The 23,990-nt window shown below is 39.7% G+C and overlaps 1 protein-coding gene across 2 annotated transcripts in view; it reads right to left on the bottom strand.

Annotated features, from left to right (window-relative positions):
• LOC120737552 (interleukin-1 receptor accessory protein-like 1-B) overlaps nucleotides 1–23,990 on the bottom strand; it is a 324,999-nt gene that overhangs the window by 290,010 nt on the left and 10,999 nt on the right. For both annotated transcript variants that reach the window (XM_040038339.1, XM_040038340.1), the window contains exon 2: nucleotides 12,740–12,837. In XM_040038339.1, coding sequence (XP_039894273.1) covers nucleotides 12,740–12,821 — 82 coding nt within the window. In that variant the 5' untranslated portion in view covers nucleotides 12,822–12,837. The remainder of the gene's footprint in view (nucleotides 1–12,739; nucleotides 12,838–23,990) is intronic.

Below are 23,990 nucleotides of genomic sequence, written 5' to 3'. Positions count from 1 at the left end.
TGAACTCCCCTCAGAAGTCTGACTTAAGCGAGTTGCATCAGTCCAAAACAAATTTAGCGCTATAATCAATAGATGCACTCCAAGTGTCGCAACACTGAATTAAAGACGGTGGAAGGAAAAAGCACCGAGTGCCTCGAAGATTGCGAGGGTTGCGACAAGTGGATGCCAAAGTAGTCGTTTGTCAGATTTGCCTAAAAATCTGACAAACCCATTCGATTTTTTTTTTTTTTTTTTTTACCAGGGGGGTGGTCCCACTCACTTCTGAAACCAATACAGCAGGCGTGTAATTTAAAGGTGAAGCACAGAATTTTGTCCCTGGTAGGAGGCACTGCTTTCCAATTAGACCTTCAAAAAGAAATCAGAGATGCTGCTGCTGCAGTAAGATAATCTTGCATGAGTAAAACAGGTCAGCCTTTCGTACTTGGGCTGAACCAGTTAACAAACTATAATGATGATTGCAGGATTACACACCAGCGTATTGGTTTAATTGTAATGTGACTCCCCGGTGATGCAGTCTGGCAAGATAGTCGCCAATCAAATGCAGCAACAGTCATTACTTTGTAGAGGTTGGCGAGACGTGGCAGAAGGCGGCTTTGCAAAATAATGGCACGGTGGTTGAAGTGAAAGCAGCACAGCTGATGTGAAGGAGAGAAACTAAAGAACTGCTTTTAATTGTGACCACCTATAAGCACAAACATGAAAAAAAGAAAATGAAATTCTGTTAAGATTACCGGATAGAGAGACAGAAAAGGACTGACGCCAAGTGAGGGGGAGTACCTACATGGATTAATCATGCAGAGCAGCCCCAGGTTAAACGTGTGATATTTTTGGGCACCGTCCCATCGCCGCCTTCGGGGCATTTGAATAAGAGACTACAGCTTCATTTCCCCCCGTGGCACAGCTTTGTGTGAGCCAAGCAGTCAAGGGGAATTAATATAATTTCCGGGACCATTGCTGTTCATGTCCAAATTGCCTTAACCTGATTACAAACTATATTTTATTTACTTTTTATTTTCACTGTTTTCTTTTTCTTCTTTGGGGAGTTTTATTTCTCTAAAGTCTTCTCTCCTAAACCAGGAAGCCAGATTTTCTTACATTAAGTAGTGGCCAGCCTTCTCCATGTTTAAATCCTCTTTTGGACTAAAGCTCATTATCATCCACACATATAATCTCTCAAATTGGTACCAAACGCCCCAGCTGTTAAAGTGGGCTGCATAATTTGCTAAGGGAGCCTGAAATGAATGTATTATCTTTCAGAGAGAAATATTAAAATGAAGATAATGCATTATATTGTATTTAATGTCAAATGCCTGCAGACAGTTGAGGTTCCAAGTCAGTGAACAGAGACAGGAAAGTACAACACAAAGGTGGGAAGAAAAATGAAAGCGTTAAACACGGAAATTGTATATTTGAAAATTTTAATCCCTCACTTTTAACCTCACCATTTCATTTACTCATTTGAGGATTTCCAAACCAATCATTTAGACAGCTTTCTGATTGCATGTACCTAATTTACTTCATGACTCACAGGTTCGGATTTTGTTAAGACTTAAGAGTTATGAGTGGAGTTATGATTGACAGGTGTGCAGACACGCACAGTTGTTGCCTTACCTTCCCTAATAATTGAACAATGAACTGGACTTCCCAACTTTATCAGTTTTATTTTAATGGAAATATCCATTATGGTTTTCTCTGAGGTAAATCCCACTCAGAGATGGCAATGCTCCAGTTTTAGTAAATTTCTTTCTTTTAATTGCTTCTTTCTTTTGCTCCCTTACTGTTAGCTATACTAGTGTGAAATGTGTGGCCCAGATGGAGTCCCAGGGCAACCCACTGTGGGTCCCAGTACCAGAGTGAAATATAGGTCACATTAGGGTGAGGCTTGCTGCGGGCCCACAGGGTGCCCATATTTCAAACCAGCACCAGGGCCGCTTGGGTCTGCACAGTGTGGCCCCACATGGTCACAAAGGGTATGCTGGGATATGGATGCAGTTTGCTAACCAAGGGTGTTAGCCATAGGTGGAAAATCACATCTCACCCAAATATGGTTACTTTTGATCTAAAAGCCTGTTGGCAGCAGCTAGCAGACCAAGTTTGAGACTTAAAATCCCCCCCCAAAAACACAACCCCAAAACAAAGCCAGTTGGTGATGACATAGTTTCAAATACCCCTCATTTATTCACAGTCTATAACTTAGACACTTTTTGCAGTATTATAACGTTGTTTTTTTTTTTTTTTTTACATAGGAACTATCTGAACTCTAGCAAACTATATCTGCCAACCAAGGAGCTTGCTATCATTACAGCTCAGCAGAGCGGGAGACTATTTGTCTTTACATCCAGTCACATTGCCATGAGCATGAGGCTGAGCAGGGGTAGATATGTGATTCTATCTGTACAGATGGCAGGTTTGTTTGGCAGGAAGAAAATAGCAATGACAGGAACCTGCTCAGGATGCAGTTTGCTGATTTATTTATGTACCTATTTATTTTGGAGTGACTGGGTTCTAGTTTATGAAAGAGACACTGATGCTAACTTTTTCAAATGTATTTTCTTAGTGCTGCACAAGGTGAGTGACATTTACTTCCATTACATTCTGAAGAGAGGCTGACATGTCTACAATCCCAAACTGGGCAACTCACAGCAAAGGAAACTAGATGGATAAAAAAAAAAAAGTGCCACAGTTTAGAGGAAAAGTGTGAATTTTATCTGCTTGACTGACAGGTGTCTCACTGTATTAGCTCCACCTACACTTCCGCCCCATTTCCCAAAGCTGGCTTTCGGTAAACCCGAATCCAATCACACCAGAGGCTTCATCAAATAAATCTGATACATCTTTGATCCACACACATCAGCTTTAAGGACTTCAACCTACAGCCACACATCATCACCAAGCTACAGCAGGCTACACCCTTCTCTGGCTTTTTTCCCCCTGCTGTGATGTTGTAACAGGTCAGAAAACAGGCCACGGACACACTATTCCTCCTATAAATCAGCTGACTGATTCTCATCCATCTCACAGGGAAGGCTGTGGCATGTGTTTCCAAAGCAAAACCCCCCCAAAACTGGAACATATCCATAGTAACCCCAGCTGTCAAGAGGCCTATATCTGTCACACTTGTTGAGTAGCGTCGGTCTCTAGGCAGCGGGGGAGGGAAAACAACTCCATGTGGCAAACCAGTTTATTTCTAATAGCATGTGTGCGATCAATCTCCTCGTTATGAACGGGCGCTGCAGTGGAGGGAGTCATTCAGCATTTGTGACAGGTGTGCAGTATTGACCGAAGGGAAGATGAACGGCATGCGCGCGTGCGACTCTGTACGTGCGCTACGACAGAGAGACAAAGAGGCTGACAGCCTCAATTCTGACTTCCAGTTTTCAATCTTGGCTAAAACTTCCTTTCATGAAGCCGGTCATATTGCTTTCCCACCAATTATCACAGTGGGCACAGACGGCAAAGATCACTTCACCCGTGCCCCTCAAAACTCTTGCTGGCACCTTCTTTCCATATTTGACATCCCGCAGTATGAATTACAAAGTCGAGGCGCCCGCCATGATTGAATTTGCACTGTGCGCCAACATCCCCTGTTAGGAATCACTGTCTTGTCCAATTAAGAGAGGCCTTGTTATTGGCCAAATTGTGAGTAGCCCCATTAACGTAGGGTGGGGGAGTCTATCCTTTAACTGCTTTAACTGACATATTAATGTTGACGTCCTCTCAGAGTTGCATGGCGCGTGGCGTGAAGACTGTAAATTTAATTGACTGTCAGGGTGTCCTTGATTCTTCCTGCTCCAAGCGTGGAACCAAAAAGCGAGCAAAGTGAGAGAAAAATGCGTGCCATGGACTTGTATTTATCTGCCGCCATAAACAGCAAGGGGAGAGACAGATTATGAGCGGCCGCCATCTAATGGGAACCAAGGCCTTGTTGAGGTGCTGAGTTTTATTTACAGATACTCTTCAGACTGACACGCTGGACTCGACTATCCTTAATAATAATAAAAAAATAGAAAGCAGAAGTGGAGGAGCGTGTCAGTATTCAATTTCCAAAAGCGAACGCATGTCGGAGGCCGTCTTTTTACATATGCACGACGCATTACATGATGCATTCGCAGTGAGCCAAGCGTTATGGATAATATATTACTGGAATTACTGGGAGGCGGTGGAAAGGTAAGCATCATTCGTCAGGGGACTCATCAATGTCTGGCGAAAAAATGGGGACTAATGACTGTGCAGCAGGGGGAAGGAGAGAGGCTAACTTTATCTCAATCAATGTCAACAAATATCATGGTGACTGTACAGCTGTCACCAGCGTCCATTGGGGGGGGACTAACAGTTTTTGTCAAGGTGGCGACGTCTGTAAACTAGAATGTGAAATCGAAATATTTCCAGCACTGCAACAAGTAAACTTTAATAGATGACACCACCAATCAGCAGCGAGAAAAACAGGTTGGAAAATGACAGTGACAGTGTTAATCTCCTGCCTCATAAGATATAAATCACAAACAATAAAAAGTCTGACAGTCTGTTTTTAAAATGCTTCCCAACAGGTTGTGCATCAATAGCGCACTTGAGCTTTATTCCCCGTCAAGACGGTGTATGAAAGACAAAAAACCGAGGTAAATATACGGCATTTTTTTCCTTTATTTGTTTTGTAATGGCAAGATGTGTGTGAGTCCTCTGGTGGTAGAGGGTAATCTGACTATATAGAAGTCTATGAAAAAAATACCCCTGCATCTCACTTGATTTATGACTTAAGCATTTCCCTAATGATGTTATGGTCTGCCATGCTAGTTTTAAATCTTCTTTCATACAGCATGATGTCCATTTTGTAAATTATGGTCCCAGTTAGAATAAAATAGATGACAAAGCAGGACATCTACCTGGTTACCTAGCTACCTGTATGAAAGTCTTCAACCATACTTTATTTCTCTATTTTCTGCTAGGACAAACACGTACAAACATAAATGGAAATACCGTATAAAGCAAAAACAGAGTTTGTACACTTCTAAAGAGGTTTAAAGTCAATATTTGGTATCATCGCCTCTATTCTTCATCACAGCCTGAACTCTGTTAGGCAGCGTTCTTGTCATGTCTTTAAGGAGTCTTCAGGAATAGTTCTCGAGGCTAATTGAAAGACATTCAAAGCTCTTCTTTGAATGTTTCTGCCTTTTGTTCTGTTCTCTGTCAAGATGATCTCACACTGCTTCAGTAATGTTGACGTCTGTGCTCTGGGGAGGACAATCCATGAACATTTGTTGGTTGTTTTTCTACCTAGACATTGGCAATGTCAATGACAATGATACTAACACATGTTAGTGTTAGTATCATTGTCATGATGAAAAATGAAGCTGTTGCCAATTAGATTCTTTCCAGAAGGTGCTGCATGGCGGATCCAAATCTAACCATACTTTCCTGCATTAATAATTTTAACAATTTCAACAAGATCTCCAATGACACTGACTGAAATACAGCCCCAAACCACGACCAAGCCTACACGCTATTTTATAGATGGTAGATACTCACTGTTGACCTCTCCGGACCTCCTCTGTAATGATGAATATTTGAACCAAAAATTTCCAATTTGGATTCATCACTCTCTAAAACCCGTTACCACATTTTTCAGTCCAGTTCTTGTGTAATTTGGCATACCTCAGCCTTTTCTCCAAGTTTCCCTTCTTTAAGAAAGGCTTCTTGACAGCCACCCTTCAGAGATCATTTCTGATGAGGCTTCAGTAAAAAGTAAAGCATCTCCCAGGTTCTCTGTCAAGTGGATTTTTTCCTATTTCTTTAGGACATGATTTTCATCTGATGTTGATGTTGTTTTTAGGCCTGACACTTTCTCTTTCGCCTTCTCCTTTTCCAGTTTTAGTGATTTAAACAACCAAACAAGAAAAACATTCTTCTTAAAATGATGAGATACATGGACTGGACTGAAAAGGAGCGGAAAAGCTGACAATTTCCATAGAAAAACTCTGAAAGACGCTCAAGAGGATTGGAAGGACTATTGCTCTAGACCACTTTTAATAATTACATGACAGTCTGGCTCCGTAGAAGTAAATTCAGTTAAATGAGGGGTCGCTCAAGACTGCAGGATTTGGGCTATTGTTAATTGAAGTCACTAAATATCACTTTCTGAGGTCTTTGATTACCACAGCATTGCAAATTGTCCCTGTTTTGATGCTTTGGTTGCATTAAAAGCTACTTTAATGGGTTGACTGTTCATTTTTTCCAGTGATGATTTTTTTAAGCCATTTTTTTTTATTAGCAAAACTAGAACCTCAGTTGGTAACAAATCAGTAGTTAACAGTGTGTTGGTTAAGCCTGTCTTTTCCATATAATATGGGTTTTTTTCCCTTCAAAAATAAAAGACAGCTCATGCAAGACTGTATTTGTTGGCCTGATTGCAGGTCCAGTTTACAAAGCAGCCAGTGTTTTATTTGCAGACATGTTAAACAGCTGAGATGCATTGCAGTAAATATCTCAAACAGATACACAAGCAAATAGGCCAACAGAAAGATAAAAGGACCCAGCAAAAGCTAGAGTGTAACACAGTAGTGGTGTTGGCAGTGAAACATTTTAGAAATCTCTTACTGTATTTAGGATGCATTCAACTTGTTTAGCTCCATTTGCAGTGCCCAGGTGCATGCTCTTTTATTCTGCTCTGCATTCAGGACCTCTGAAGCTCCTTCTCACTCTGATTGTAATCCATGTTCAGAGGTGAGAAGAAGAATAAATGCATAGTTATTACCTCAGAGAGGCTAAAGAGAGACCTTATGTGATCTCTCAAGTTTCTATTTCATATCAAATCAAAAATGGCTGTGCGCTGCATCGAAAGAGGACTCTTCTCCATTCAGCTCACTGACGAGTAACAAAACCTGCACTTTCAGGGATTCATCACACAGCTCTGCTGAGCAGCTATTGTATAGTACAGCAAAAGTGGCCAACAAGGGAGCTGATTGTGCATTTAAAACAATAACAGCAACACAACCCATTATTAGAAGGCACTTTTTTAATGACCAAGCACAGATCAGAAACTTTGATTACACAAATTGTCCAAAAATAACTTTCCAACTCATAATTTTGCTGTCTGTGCCAAATATTTATCAAAAGGCCTCCTAAATCATTTGTTTCTGCATTTTTCCTCCTTTAAATGTCAGCAATTGCTCTCAGAGCTAGAGTAATAAATGAAGACTTCTGGGTATAGTTCATTATTTAATGAGAAATGAATGAACAATTCTCAAATAAGTGATTTCCACCTGTTAGTGCTGGTGTCCACACACACAATAGCCTCCAAGAAACAACCGTACAAGATGTTTCAAGTTAAAGAAACCTGACTCCAAAAAAATACCTTCAATGTTTACACCATGGATTGAACATCATCTCCTGAAAATACCGAACAGTGGAAGTGCATCCAGGAGTTGGGAGGATTGGGGGTTTACTCCAACAGCTATCTTGATATGCTGTATTAAGCAAAAATACACATAATTATTCTGTTCGCCCAACCATTCAAGCCATATCAGCATTCTAACAAAGAGGAACCACAGCAGAGGACAAACGCATACATTGTGCTACCTATGCATGCTGAGGATTAGTATGGCAGATATGCGGTGCATGTTTTTGCACCGTTCCACTCCGAGTACAAATGCAGACAAAGCATTACTCAGAGATGAGTGTTTGGAATTTAATAATGTACAGATGATAGCAGTGCACGTGTGCAGCGCTCTGCAGGTTTTGTGTGATTGTGTGACCCGGCAAAACAGAAGGCAAGTGCAACATCACGGAGTCTTCGTGCCTAAGGAAGTCAGTCAGGTTGTTGAATTTCACTTAATGGGCTGATACAGTTTTCACAGTATACAGTAAAGCCCCATGCATTTGTCTTACTAGAGATTCAAACATTTGACTTATTGATTTTTCCTTTTTCCTTTAACTGTTCTGGTTTACACTAAATGTGGTGGTGGTGGTGATCAGAGGGCCCGGTGGCGCCAGTGTCCGGCAGCCTCGCCTCTGTCAGTGCGCCCCAGGGTGGCTGTGGCTACAATGTAGCTTGCCATCACCAGTGTGTGAATGTGTGTGTGAATGGGTGGATGACTGAATGTTTAAAGCACTTTGGGGTCCTTAGGGACTAGTAATGCTCTATACAAATACAGACCATTTACCAGGCCAGGCCATTTAAATTGATGTATTTCCACATTTGAGCCAAAGCGTTTGGCAAGTAAAAGCTTTGCAGCTGTAAAAGCCAACCAAAACTTGAATTGTTTGCAGGATTTTGACAGTATATAACACGTCCTCCACACGCCAGGATTTCTATCAAAGAAAAGCCATGCTGTGATTCAAGTTTTGGCTCTTGAATGAGAACATAAACCCAGATACTTTATGCAATAAACATGCAACATAAAAAAGCAAACAAAAAAAATGAAAAAACAAACCCTCCACTAGATTTGTCTGAAACAAAAGAAACACCGATTTAAAAAAAACAAAAACAAAACACCTGCATCATAGGGATACTCACCTGCCCACTCCCGCTGCTTCTTTCTGTTCCATAAAAATGAAAGCAATGCAATTTCAAACTGGCTTTCATTGCCCAGAATCCCATTTTTACAATGGAGCTTTAACTTGCAACCAGTGTGGCTTCTAATAAAGCTGTGCAATCTAAAAGAAAAGGAACAAAAGCCAGAGGTCTGGCTCGAACGGGGTGTTCATTTATCAGTGGACACGTTTCAAATCCTTGCCCCAGGCAATGGCTCGTGAAGCATCCGAAGAGATGGCCCGTGGGGACTTCTGCTGGAAAAGCAGAAAGCCCTTTGATGAACCTTGGGCCATTCCCGCACCTGCGTCCAATATGCATTGGTAAAAAGATATTAGATGCAAGCAGCTGTTGCAAAAAAAGAAAAGAAAAGACTGGCAGTACACTGCCTTATATATGCCAGTGTTGATATTTCTAGCTTGCATCTACATTTTTAATTACTCTTGAGACGGAGACATGAGACGCTCATGTAAGCATCTGATTTTCTACAAAGGCCACAACTCCATGATTAGTCCATCAGGAAAAAAATACTCACCGATCATTGTTTCACTCACTATTAAGCTGGCTTGTTTTAAGTGTGAGAATGCTAATATGTGGGACTTTCAGGCATGTACTTCTTTTCATTAATATTATTAATATAACATGTTTTTTGTCTCCCTGGTGTGTATATAGCCCACATTGTTTCCCTTAGTTTTTTTGGTTTATTTTCTTTGTTCATGTTATTTTCCAAACTGCCATCAAACATGCTGGCAGTCATTTAGCCAACATAAAAACTCTGTAACCAGCATGCCACCTGGTGCATGATGCATCGCTTGATTTTGTCATCATCCTGGGTTTGTCTGAATGTTAACTGTCATCACTTTAACAGGCTCGATGCAGCAATAGTGCATTTCCCATGCCTAGGAAAAGAAAGAACCAAGAACATTGGGTGTCTTCCTCTCACCAGCACATACTATTGAACTAAGCAGTGTTCATTGCATTGACTGGCTGTGCAACGGAAGTACACACTGAACGCAAACTGAAGCCTGCAGTGTTAAAAAGGGGATTTGATGTAAAGATTTTAGGTTAGATTATTAAAAACAAAACAGAGGGATCATAAAGACAGCTTTGAGCAAAAGAAGATTAAAGGTTATTTAGTATTTAGAGAAAAAAGGAGACCCCTTGGCTGCACTACTTCTGGCTTTTCCTGACTATATAACTCATGGATTGCACCACACCCATCTTTGAAGTTCACCTTTACTGAACCAATACACATGTGTGACTGAATAATTGCACTGGCTGAATCTGTCTACAAAGTACATATATATAAACACCCCCTACATCTCAAAACCAGCCTAGGTGGTATTTCCTGTTACAATATGTGCTTCCAGAGGCACACTGTGCCATGCTGACAGTAGGGCTGTGCCGTATTACATCAGCCACAATATTATCCTAATAATACTGGTATAAATTTTTATGTGATACAAGAATGTTGTTGTTGTAACATTGCTACAGTGCATTTACATCCTCTATTGCACACAACAACGAGACAATCCCAAGCATGTCTGAGAGCAAGAGCCATGCGTTAGCCTCCAATTAGGGCTGTTCGATATAAAAACGTCTATCGTTTCATTTTACGCTATCGTTTGTTTCGTGGTGTCGCAAAATAAACTGTTTACGGCAATATTTTTTCATCGTTTTGATGGTCACTGTAGTGGCTATATTAATTTCTTAAAGTTCTCTCTTTCTCTTATATTTTATATAACCACACTACGGACGGACAAGCGACTGTTTTTATGCGTTGTGGTTAGCAACAACGACGGTAACAGCATCGCGTGTCCGCTTGTTTATGTTCCACATAAACCTTTCAAAATAAACTGAATCACATGAAAGAGCAGATTATTTACGGATGAGAAGTAAAAAAGAGCCGCCAGGTGCTAAAAAATAAACCTTAGACTCAAACGTTAGAACAGGCTTTTCCCCGCAGCACGCCGTGTAATAAATACTCACAAAGAAAACGGCGGCTGTTACAACTTATGTCTAAAAATGTATCATTTCATGCATCGGTTAAAACACTCGACTCCAAGTACACGACACGCAGCTGGAAACACTTCCCGCAAGACGAGCTGCCCGAGCTTCACAGAATTTACAGAAAATGTTACATTTTTGTGATTTATATCGTTATCGGACGATAGAATTCTTATATCGGGATATGAGATTTTGGTCATATCGCACAGCCCTACCTCCAGTGATGATTTACTACCTATAAAAGGAGCTACCTCAACAATCTCCAACATAGCTGTTCCCACCAAAGGTGAAAACAACAAACTTGTTTCACCATTTGAGGAAAAACATAGAGTACAACCAGGCTACAAGGGCATAGACAGTAAGTAGCTGGTAATTTGAGACACAAATGCAAAACTAGCACTGGCTAGTTGGGCTCCATATGACAGGAAGAGCAAATGGTGGATGGAAATTACTGATGTGGTTGCAGCAGGTAAAAGCAGGGCTTTAAGCAAGCCAAGTTACAACATCCCAGGTAGAAAACTTTTTTCAGTTTTATTATGTGAAAATACTCCTTAAGAGTTGAAAGGTTATGTTAACTTCAATGATTCTTAAACAAAATTAAGTAGTTATGTTACACTTTTACTACCTAGGCTACTTTTGTGCCTACATTTGGTTTATGCTGTGGCTGGATATAATCCTGTGTCACTACTGTTGCAGTGTAATGCAACTGCTGCCTGCACCTTGTTTCAGTAGATTCCAATTAGGTAGTCTTAGATCAGTGACAGTCACACATCGGAAAAGAGGGATGGAAAATGCCCCTCATCTATTTACTTATAAATGCTGCTGTTTGCAGCCTGCAAGGATCGATAAAACGTTCAGTATTTTGTTTTTCCTGTAATGACTTCTTGAAATACCATGATATATTTTTGAAGCTATATTGCTCACTTCTAAATGAGACGTACAAACACACACAGCTAGCCATACCACATGTTTGCAGCTGGTAACAGAGTATGATGACTACTCTCCAAATGCCATAGTGTGAGACCATATGATTTCGCTCTATTACAGCAAACACTGAGCCTTGATGAAGTTTTGGTAGGTTCAAGGAAATATCTGCAAATTAATGTGGTTGTTGTAGGTACTGTTGGATATGGAGTAATGTTAAAACTATTTACATATGCAGCATTGTGCAAAAGTCTTGAGCCAATATCATTTCTTTATATTTTACTAGCAAAACGTGAATTAGGTATAGTGACTTTTTGAAACGTGCAAGCATAAATGGAAATACAACACATAAGACAAAATCAGAGTTTGGAGAATTCCAATAAGCAATCAAATTCAAATCATAGTTGATATTTGGTATGACCGCTTTTATTCTTCAGCACAACTCTCATAGGCAGCTTTCCAGTCGTTTCTTAAAGCAGTTCTCCAGGCTTCTTGAAGGACATTCAAAACTCTTTAGATTTCGGCTGCCTTTTGCTCTGTTTTCTGATGTTCAAGATGATCTTCCACTACTGTTGAGGTCCAGACTCTGCGGAGGCCAATCCACCCACAACACCACTGGCTTTCTGAAGACCCAAACCATGACAGTGCCTCCACCGTGTTTTCCAGATGGCTGTCTCTCTTTCCTGACCTCCTCTGTACACATTGAAATTTCTGGTTTAAACCGTTGTCAAATTTGGATTTCATGAGATCTGTTGACTCTGATTTTCAGTCCAATTCTTGTGTAATTTGCCATAAATCAACCTTTTCTTCCAGTTTCCCTTCCTTAAGAATGGCTTCTTGACAGCCACCCTTTCACTGAGACCATTTCTGACGAGACTTCTGCAAAAGTGCAGGACCTCTCCGGGCCTATACCAGGCTTTGCTGAATAAAAAGGCTATTTTATGTCTGCCATAATGTTACTGTATGTTTGGCATTCAGCAGAGATTCAGGTAAAGAAACTGGGAAACATTATACGTTTTGTGACAGGCAGAAAGTGCCAAAAACTGCAATTTATGTGTAGATACAGTGTTGTATTCCTGTGAAAATGGTCAGGACTAAAATGACAATTAGTGTAAAAGCAGCCAACATCCAAAGAACAACTTTGAAAGACCTTCAGAAAGCTCAAACTATTGTTCAAGGCCACTTTTTTAAAATTACGAGCCTGGGTCCTTGGAAGCAAAATATAAAGAAGCGTGAGGTGGCTCACGACTTTTGCACAATACTCCGTACAGAGACGAGACTTACCTGAGCCTCTCTTCGACACAACTTTCAGGCAGTGGACCACAACAGCATGAAGCAGGATCAGAAGAGGGATGGGAGCTTTCATTTTTTTTTTATCAGTCCTACAAAGAAAGAAAAGCATGTGTTATAACTACATACTGAGGCAAGCTGTGAATGTGCTGAAACCATCCAAGAAAAATAAAAGACAAAGATTTTGGCAGAAGATGTTTCCTTAAAAAAAAAAAAAAAAAAAAAAAAAAGGTCCTGAGCCAATAATTACAGAGTTTCTATCAGCCTTAAGGTCAGTTGGAGAAAAATCAGCATCTCTATGTGCAAATTTTGTTTATCTGCTTCTGCTTTATTTATATTAGCACCTCTTCAGGGACTTATTGTATAATCAGGGCAATGCTGTTAATGAAATGTCAAGATGCATCTCTATCAAGCCAAACCAGGCTTTTCTGCTTTGTCAACTACCTTCAACACTTATCCCCCTTTACTTGCAACCAAAATAACATAATCAGGTGCCTGCTCAGATCTCGGTATCTCTCTTTGAGCACAAATGTTCGGAAACGCTCTGTGAGAAGTGGATAACAGTGAATCTGGCTTAATATATTGAAAACTCCTTAAATTGTAGCTTGTAGTGACACTAATTGCGGTGATAATGGGGATAAGATGGCATTTCAATCGATGCCAGTCAAACGCAGTAGGTTTAAAGCTATTACACTCCAATTACGAATTCTTGCCTGAATCCATGTGTGTGCTAGAATGATGAACTTAAACACTCAATTAACTGTCATTATGATGTATGTATTATGGGATATTTTAATGTAATATGCAAGACAGGTCTGTTTCCTAATAAAGAAAAGAAATGTATCTTTGCATTAAAGACAACGACTGCCCCAAACCATCTCAAAAGCGACACTGCGCTTACTTGGGTCCCCTGCAATACACAGGAGTATGCTGAAAATGATGGATTGACGAACACACAGGGATTCTTTGATTTATTAGTGAGATGATAAAGTACACCTTCAAGCCAATTTAATCTAAGATAAAACAGATGGGCCCAAAGTTCACTGCAGTTAATAGTGTTTATTCAGACGTCGCCAGCAGCTACAAACATTCCTCAGCAATACACTTGGTTCTGAAATTCCTCCATAGGCTACAAGGGTCCTTCAAATGGCATTTCAGTCAGGACAAAGATGCTTCACATTGAAGCCTGAAAAGCTGTATCAGAAAGCCTTTTTGGAGAAACTCTGAACAGTCACAATAACTCTTGAGAAATTCGGAGGCATGCGAAACTGGGCAGCAGCCAAATATGGCGACATTGCTGCGTTCCCTCTTGTCAAAGGCTTATTGTCATCGGCTCTTGCTTTCTGCAACCAATGCCACCTCAGAAAAGCTACACGTCACTACAGAAAAATCTTATCTTTTTAATTAGTTTTCCATGGTGGGTGCAAGTCTGCAACATTAGCACAAAACCTGTGGCCCCTTTCTTTGGTTTGAACACAGAGGAAGTAACTGAATCACCAGTTCTGTTCTGTGTCCCTGCGGCTAACAGTGATATCCAAGACTGTAAAAATCAAAGAGAACACCACTGAAAAGGTTAAGAAAGTGCACTCGTGATGTGCTGTAATTAATTTTGTTGGTACTGACTATACTGATGAGGAAAATACAGTAATGCTCTTACTCTCTTGGGGTGTAAATATAGCTTTGCCAAGATAGGAACAAATGATGGGTTTAAATATACAGAAGAATCAGCTAGTGGGAGGAAATTGGCTCCATAATTTAAGTTTCACAAAGCTGTTGTTGAAGATACTGGTCTATTTTTTCATAGGAACTTGAGAAATATATGATCCAAGTGTACAGACATGCAACAGTATGGTATCGTGGTATGATATTACAAAAATGGATAAAAGCAAAGAGACAAAATAGGATATGCAATGCCAGCTTTATCCTCCAAAAATAAATAAATAAATTCAGCACTGCATTCAGTGTTTTATCATTAAAATATATTTTAAAACTAGTTTATTTTTTTAGGGTGTGATGTGGACTATATAGAGCAAAGTTAGTTTGGATTATTGACATTTGAGCCTTTATTGATGGTGAACTTCAAGGGGTGTTGAAAAGTCTTACAGTCTGAGAGAAGACGCTGCCCCGCTGTCAGCAGACTCTTGTATCTCCTGCCAGAAGAGCAGCAGGGTAAACAGACTCAGTCTGGACCAAATGATGTCCTGTTCTGTGGGCTCCGTGTATGCAGTGAGTCTTCCCAGTGCTGAACATAGATGCAACACCAGTGTTTTGTAAGGAATCCTCCATACAGTGCTGATAAAACTTTGCTTATGTTGTTCCAAGTCAAAGTTTTTGAATTGTGAAAAAACCTTGTGCACACTGTACTAACAGTTTGGGCCTACATTTAGGATAATGGCAGATCCTTTGTAATTTTCCTTTTGTATACTACCACAGTGAATTTTAAGTCAGAAAATCAAGATGTGATTAAGGCACAGACTTTCAGCTCTATTTCCAGGGGTTTAACAAAAGTATTAAAATAGAAATTTAGATATTACATCCATTTTTATACACAGTGTGTCCAGTTACTGATTAGCCCCTGAAAATAGGAAGACTAACATAAATTTAAATATAGGAATATAAGGTACTTTTCTAAAACCCTCTGGAATGAGTGACTCCTTGAACTCTAGAAGCCATGGAGTAACTACTGTGTTTCCTCCCTTGAGATGCTCTGTGGGGCCTTTAATGCAGCCACCATAAGTTGGTACACGTTTGTGACTTTCTGCCTTCAGTTTTGTCTTCAGAGTAAGCGTGCTCTATTGGGTTCAGATTAAGGACATCGAAGAATGTCCCATTTCTTTGTCTTGAAAAACTCTTTGGTTGCTTTTGCACTATGCTTTGGCTTATTATCCATCCAGAGTACAGCCCTGTAGACTTCAGAATATATCCTGCTACTTCAATCAGCATTCACATCATCAATAAACACTAGTGATCCAGTTTCACAGGCCCATGCTGTAACATTGTCTCCACCATGTTTAACAGATGATGCGATATGATTTATGAGCTCTTTCTATACTTTTCTCTGCCCATCTGTCTGGTACAAATTAGTCTTGGTCTCTCCAAAGTATACTTTTCACAGCTGTGCAGGCTCTTTCAGATGTTTTCTGGCAAACTCTTATTTGTCATTCTTGTTCGTGAGTGTAGTCAATGGTTTGCACCTTGTTGTAAACCCTTTGTGGCTACATTCATATCTCTTGATTGCAGACACTGAATTTGCCTTGGTGTTTCTTGACTTACTTTGATGTGGTGAAGAAGATTTTCTTAACCAAGGAAAGAATTTGTGATCACCCACTTTAGTTTTCATTCGTTGGACCACATATTGTCAGTTTAAAAAAAATAAAAATAAAAATCCAAGCCCATAAAACTGCATGTCAATCAATTTTCTGGTTACTGCTGAAACCCCTTGAATTGAAGCTGAAGGTCTGCACTTCAATCACATCAATGATTTCAACTCCACTGTGATGTTATACAGAGGAATAATTACAAATGCTGTGCCACTGTCCAAAAACACATGGACCTGACTGTATGATGTGGGCCTGTGGCTGTCAATCCCATCAATCGTCGGTGTGGTTGTCCTGAATTCAACTGCAGAAGGCAGCCCTTAGTTGAGCTTGTAAAAAAATGTTTGCGGAGTAAGTGGTTGCTATTTTGTGCCAACATGAAAAACAGAATTCCGTTCACTTCGGGCATATTTGAGTATCAGGTGAAACTTTTGAGCTTTTTGTGAACAATTGTGAAACGTCATGCAAAAAGCACAAAATATATTAATTCGGCTTTTTTTGTTTAACAAGATATCTCTCTAACCCTAAATATCCTATCATCTTCCTCCTCCCAGCATGATCGGTTAATTATAACAACACTCTGTGGTTACTCCTTTTTTATCGGTCTGTCCAATAGAAAGCATAGATTTGCCACAGTTCAAGCAGTCCATAGTTTCAAAATTGATTGCACTGATTACTCGAGTATTGAGTAGACTGGCATGAAAGCCAATGAAAGTGATCTGATTGCTGGTGGCAGACAGGGCTTGTAGCCAGCAGGAATGTTTGACTGCACTCATACCCGACAAGTCCACGAAAAAATATAATTAAGTTAGACTTGTGTTGTCTAACTTTCATGTTCTGGGTCTGATGTTGCTGGAGTATGTTTAAGAAGATGGCCACATACTCAAGGGCTTATTGAGGTCAAACACCCAAGTTGTTATCAGTAATCATGAAACGCGTGTCGATGTATTATTGTCGCTATCGTCTTACTTCTTGGCACATGGTTATGAGCCATTGAGAAGGGAAAGATTCAGTGCAGCTGTCGAACTGTCAGAAATATGATCAGAAACACAATAGAGTGGAAAGAAGAGATATCCTCCTTCAAGAAATGAATGGATACTAGATGTCCAAGAAAAATATGAAATTGTTTTTTGGGGTTTTTTAAATCCTCCCTCAAAAATCCCCCTGTGAAAGCTTGTCCTGTCAAACATTTCACAGTGTATCATCCTTTAAAGAGAAGCTCATCCAAAAGGTGCTGTCACCTGCCTCTCATTCCTTGATTGTTTTTTTCCTCAAGCCTCCACTTTCGTCTTTACCCTGACAGTGCTTCCTTCTCAGTGGATCCATCCAAAATTCAATTATTTTTGAGGAGGGTTCAGGAAGAGAGATGGGGCACTCTCTCAACACTCTCGGGGTTCAGAGTTAGCCCCAAGGAATGCATGTCAGAGTCACGCGCAAACAGTTTCGCAAATCTATGACCGAGACTTTAACGCTTTAGTACAGCTCGCCAGATGGACTTTGACATGATGATTTATACGGATCTTTAATTTTATATCTCTCTTGCTCTGTCACACACTTTTGGGAGTTCACATTGAGGGTCCCCTTTCCTTCTTCCTCAGCCATATCTGATGTTTCTTGATGACGTTCGTTTCTCTGTTACCCTGGAAACCAATGGGAACTAACAGGAAGAAGCAATTACGGACAAATTCGGATGACATAAATTCTTGTCCCGGTTATTAGGTAAAGATTTCAGATCTGTGGGCTGGAGCTTTGATTGAACTGAAGTGTAAAACTTGGACTCTTTGTCTGTGTTTGTTCATCCATTGCTGAGCGTTTTATCCTGGATTCAAACCTTGGCTCAGTCTGACTGCCATGTGTGTCAAAATTATACAATCATTACTCTTTTTCACAGGAATGCTGACTGGCAATTTTAAAGTGAAAGTCTGTCTGGTAGTTTATGTAAAACTGCCAAAGTGAAAGTCATGAAATGTGGTGCAGATTTAGACCACAGGCAAAGACATACTTCGTTATAACTTGGTGTGCATTCTTCCTTTTAAAATGACAAAATTTGTAAACTGGTCAAAGGATTTTAAGCATGGAGTTGCCAGGCAGGAGGAAAAGGGGAATACCTCTAGACATAGGGTGAGATGGAGACAGATGATCCGCTTTGGTGACCTCTACAGGGAGAAGCCAAAAGAAGCAGAAAAGAAGGCACTGGTCTTGGCAGAGGATGTGCTCTCCGAGGCTTCTTGTAGTTCTCAAAAAATTTTACAAATAATACAGTCGTTTAAAGGTAAAAAAAAAAATGCAGGATCTAATTTTAACTTTGTTCTTACCAAGGTCACTACGGGTGATTTGATTCACATAATGCCAAAAAGAAAAAAAATTCCCAAACATAACATGTGCTTACTCATTATGGACATACAGCCTCACTGCCTCTAGCCGTTACCCCTCTGTCCCCTTCCTCATACCTCCACTCGATAAATTGATATCTACTCTGCTTGGTGAGTTATTAACATTTCTATTTGTGAAAAACACTTTTCAGGCCCTTACACCCTTGGCTGACGCACACACACCCACAATCTCCCACCCACAGTCTGTGCTCTCTTCACTGAATTTTTCCATTTTAGATTATCTAATAACCTTGCCTTGCAAGCCTCCATGTTCCTGATATGTACCCAGGAAGTGAAAGAGAAAGAAGCGGTTGTTTTTTCAAATTCACATGTTTAATACCATAAACGTCATTGTTTGGTGCAGGAACCAGAAGAAAAATGGCTTTTAATGATCAAGAGCAAACATGTGAATAAATAACAAGCAGCTAAAAGTGGTTGAGTAGCAAAAATGTATGCAACGGTTTTCATTAGCTGCCATTTGTGGTAAGAATAAAGCAGTTTTAAAACTGTATATTTGAATGGATGCTAAGTGACACATTGAGGCTACTGGCTATGTGCTCTGGGAAATGGGAATTTCTTATTAGTTAACCATCTAGCTACAATATGATGCCAAATCTCATTTTATTTTCATGAGGGTGCCATGCTGCGAGAATTTTAAAAATGCTGAGGTCATTGAGTCAGACAAAACCACAGCAACCTATTTAAAGAGCTTGGCACATACCCAGTCCCCAAGAGATTTTGGACAAGTCTGTCACATATTCATTCATTTCACCTCTCTGCACGATTCATTGAAGTATTAATACGTTTTATGCAAATGTTTAACTCGCTACAGGATTGTTCACATGTTGTTTCAACACCCCTTTGACAATTTTAGGAACATCATTTTGCTTAAAATTATATCAAAATGACTCCAAAAAAACGTGAGAACTACTGCCTGCATGTTAACGTAGAAAACGACAGACTACATTTCCAGAAATATTACTGAGGATGGGAATAATTTGCTTTTATGATTCCTGGAACACATTGTAATTATCACTTTTTCAACCTCATGATTTTGCCACAGAGCAATAAGCATTTTATAAGTATTGCATTCCCCGACCAACTGGTGATTGGTCAGGAAATACACAAAATCTTCATTGTGATTGCTTTGATTGCTAGCAAATTGCAGTGGTCATCCATAGTTTACGTGGAAGACACTGACTTGTCAGCAAACAATCACTATTAATCCTTGAGCTGTAGGGAAACCTGCAAAAATGCAACGCAAACAGCAAAATGTTCACCTTCAAATTAAAGGTTTTGCCTTACAGCTTCAAATATCAAGAGGTGCAACTATTATTTTGAAGGCAAATACTATAGTCCATATTTACAGTTTGCATTGTACTTTTAACAGTGTCATTGCTTGTTGCAATCAATTTTGCGCTTTCAATCTCCAGCAACCCCTTGTCAATTTCTTACATATCACATATTTGTTCCTAGCCGCTGGTGGTTGCCAAGAGGTTCACTGATCAGATTATAGGCCTGCATGATTAGGGTCCTAGCATAGACAGTATATGTAGCTTCCAGGTCAGAAAAGTTCAAGTGCCTTAAAACTGCATTCCATCTAAAGGGTATAAGATGGGAATAGCTGTGGTTGCAAAATGGGTCAAATATGACTGATGCACTATACAGGTTTTGGTCTTAGGAGTTTTTAGTGAACCATCAGGTAGAAAAACACTTGCAAGGGAATCTAAGGACACACACAAACATACACACACAGGCACACATACAAACTGTCTTTGCAGTCATGTCCAAGTCTTAGTCCCAGTCCCTGAGCTGACTGCTAACTAGATTCTTTATCCCGCCTGGCTGTCGGGGAAATAACTATGACATTAAATGAATGAAACTCTCTTTGGATATTCCAGGGCAAGGCTAAAGCGAGATCCTTCGGGAGCTACCGAGAAGAAGACGTGAAAGCAGAGGAGAGGTTGAGGGTTCTTGGAAGGCGACCATGAGAGGCGTCATGAGATGGTGCCAAGCAGTAAACAGAGACGTTAATGGCAGGTAACACTGGCTTTATATTTAGAATATCCCTAGTTTATGAAAGTAATTAACATCAGTCTAACTGAGTTATCTCAATAACTCTCTATACAACATCTCACCACTAAATTTTACAGCGTTAATAGACGTTGATTTATCAAAACAGAGACACCTGTCCAGACTGTCAAAGAGTTGTTTCTTGCTGCTTTTCAAGCTGTCTAAAAGTTTTAAATGAACTCTGATGGATATTGATTTATAACAAAATATTACAGTGATGATTCACAGACTGGTAAATTAATACTGATGATGCTTCTCTTTTGCTACATTGCAGATCATTAAGCACTCTTTGAAACAACGCTACCACCCTCAAAGCAGACTTTTCTTGTAAACGTGCTGTAGGGACTCCCAGATGTTACCGCGGTACATTGCTTAAGGTAAAGTGCCCCCTTTATACTATTAGAACAATTGCCAGTTAGCATCTGGCTCATTCTTTATTCTTAATGAGCATCCCCCCAGGAAGAGAAGGATGCGGTGACAGACCATGGAATGGCAATTAAATCAAGTCACTTGTAACGACAACTGGCAACATGAAGTGGGCTGCTCCTAAGTTCACCCAACTCTGAGGTGAGTGACTATAAGTGGGAAGGATACCGCTGATTGATATAGAACAGTGTATGTGAGAGGGTTATTTAAACTAGAACTTGGCATGACCAACTAGAATTGTCAAACTTATCCTCTGATAGTAATCAAAAGCAAATGTTACAGCTGGACCTGTATCAGCACAAACAGTGTCATCTTCACCTCCTCCAACTTACACATAACTTCATACAGTACTGCTACAGAGAGGCAGGGTCACAGCCAATTCAATTCAATTTTATTTATATAGAGCCAAGTCACTGTAATAGTCACCTCAAGGCACTTTATATTGCAAGAAAAAGACTATAACATTACAAAGAAAACCCCAACAATCAGACAACACTCCTATGAGCAAGCACTTGGTGACAGTGGGAAGAAAAAAAACTCCTTTTTATCTCCAGCAGAACCAGGCTGAGAGGGTATCCGGTGTAACGTCTGCGTCCAACCCGAACACGTGACGACCCCTTGGGAAATAAGGGAGCAACTGAAACTACTTTCCAAAAGCCGCTTTAGCCATTTGTTATCATTAACTTATCTCCTAGCGGCTAAGGCTAAAAATAAAACCGTAATATGAATGTGAGAGCTAGGCAGCAAGACAATTAGTCCTGCCCATCTGTGATGTTAATAGACAGTGTTAATTTAACAGGATAGCACAATAGTTTTGTCTAGAATTGGTTATGCTTATTTTAAAGTCTGAAAAAATCAACTAGAGTGTTTTCGGTGTTTTCATTCAAATTCCGTTCTTGTCATTCTAATTCTGTTGTCTCATTCAAATTTTGTTATTTTCACTCTAATTCTGTTAATTTAGTTCAAAATCCGTTGTTGTCATTCTAATTCTGTTGTTTTCATTCAAATTTTGTTGATTTCTTTCAACTTCCGGTGTTTTCATTCAAATTCCGTTCTTTTCATTCTAATTATGTTGTTTCCATTCAAATTTCTGTGTTTCATTCAAATCCAGGTGTTTTCATTCTAATTCTGTTGTTTTCGTTCAAAAGCCGTTGTTTTCCTTCTGATCCAGTTCTTTTCATTCAAATTCCGTTGTTGTCATTCTAATCCTGTTTTTTCATTCAAATTCAGTTGTTCTTCTTCAAATTCCTGTGTTTTCATTCAAATTCCGTTCTTGTCATTCTAATTCTGTTGTTTTTGTTCAAAATCCGTTGTTGTCATTCTAATTCTGTTGTTTTCGTTCAAAATCCGTTGTTGTCATTCTAATTCTGTTGTTTTCGTTCAAAATCCATTGTTTTCCTACTAATCCAGTTCTTTTCATTCAAATTCCAGCAACTAGAGACAAACAGTGGCAGCCTATTTTACTGAGGATTTTCACTGATAGAGATATCAAGATATCAATTACCAACTACTAAGTAATGAGCAACAACCAAATAACTTGTACTCATCACTTGATAAGGCTTCACAACCGAGCCACGAAAGAAGCTGAAGGACCTTCAGCTAAAATATAAAACTATCCATGCTAGCTTCAATAGTTTTATATATGCAGCTACTCAAGCTAGCATGAGTTTGGGTAGCTTCATATAAAACAAGGTAATTATTCACTTCTCAGCTTCTCCATTTTGATGTCATGATAAGGAACATTAGCCACCTCATCACAAAGAGTGCACAGCAAAGCAACGGATCCGCAATTCAGTCTGGCAATGCTTGACAAACTGCCTTTCAAACTGAATGAGAAATGAGAGCAGCGAAGCCTAGAACATACAAGTGAGTCCAGCCTTAGAGCAGCTATGTGAGATTCTCTCTTTCAATTGACTTGGATTAGCTCGTTGCCAGAATTACGTGTAATAAAATCCAGTTATAAATTTGAGATTCGCCTCAAAGGGCAGCTTGCGACAGTCGCTTCTTCCGAACAACCCGCGAAAACCTTATGCTGCGGGGTTATCTGAAGTTTAACTTTAGCCATGTCTAACTATAGAAACACGTGTACTTCAGAGAAATGCTAAATAACATGAAAATTCCTCAAGCTTAGGTGGAAACTTCCCATAGCAGCGATTAGATATTCGCAGGCTGAAACGCTTCCTTCTTTATCTCCCTCACACACAACCTTGAACACACATTTTTACTCAGCACCTAAATTTAAATCTGTGACACTGAGACTGATCTGCTGCTGAACCGATGAGTCTCTAGCTAACTCTACAGTATGTTAATGCTATTCATTGGAAAGCATCAAAGTCTAAGTTCTTCAAGCTGCCCTGACTTTAAGCTAAAAGGAAAAAAAGAAAACGTACTGCACATTTTACATCATGAAAAAGATGCCACTACATAGTTCTACTACAGCACATCTTTGGAGCAGAGTTTTACAGATTAAAGAGAAATATTAATAGCAATCAATGAGATGCCTAAAGTAAGTGTTCTTAACCAATACATATGTAAAAAAGAAGAACTAAAATGGCAACTAATGCCTCGGCAGATTCTGTAGTTTGCCAAATCACTTCAGTGGAATTGTCTCGTCTAAGCAGCAGAACCATAGGCTTATTTAAAGGGGAATGAAAGAGGATTGTCAGATTATTAACACAAGTTAATAAATGCCTACCCTACAGCAACTATAATCATTAAGGCTGCTAAACATTTATCTTTCTGCTTTTTTAAATCAAATCATTCAGTCGGAAGAATCAACTTGAGCCAAAAGCAGAGCACAATCCAGCCAACAGCAAGAAAACAAAACAAAGCCTTTGAACAAATAATCAAAGTCTTTCTTCTAGCAAAGAATGTGTTTCAAATTGTACAGCCAATTGATCTGACTGTGTATAGAGGCTGTGTACTGCTTGAAAGTACTTTGACTTTCATCGTTGACGGATGCACCGTGCAAAGGATAATAATTGATGTGAAGATACACCGCACGTGGCTTTGAAATTATTTGATTAGAATAGTCAGTATATAGTATGTCTGCTTTAA

The sequence above is a fragment of the Simochromis diagramma genome, unplaced genomic scaffold (genome assembly GCF_900408965.1).
Source record: "Simochromis diagramma unplaced genomic scaffold, fSimDia1.1 OVJJ01000413.1, whole genome shotgun sequence".
NCBI classification, from domain to species: domain Eukaryota; kingdom Metazoa; phylum Chordata; class Actinopteri; order Cichliformes; family Cichlidae; genus Simochromis; species Simochromis diagramma.
This window is presented reverse-complemented; position numbering and strand designations above follow the sequence as displayed.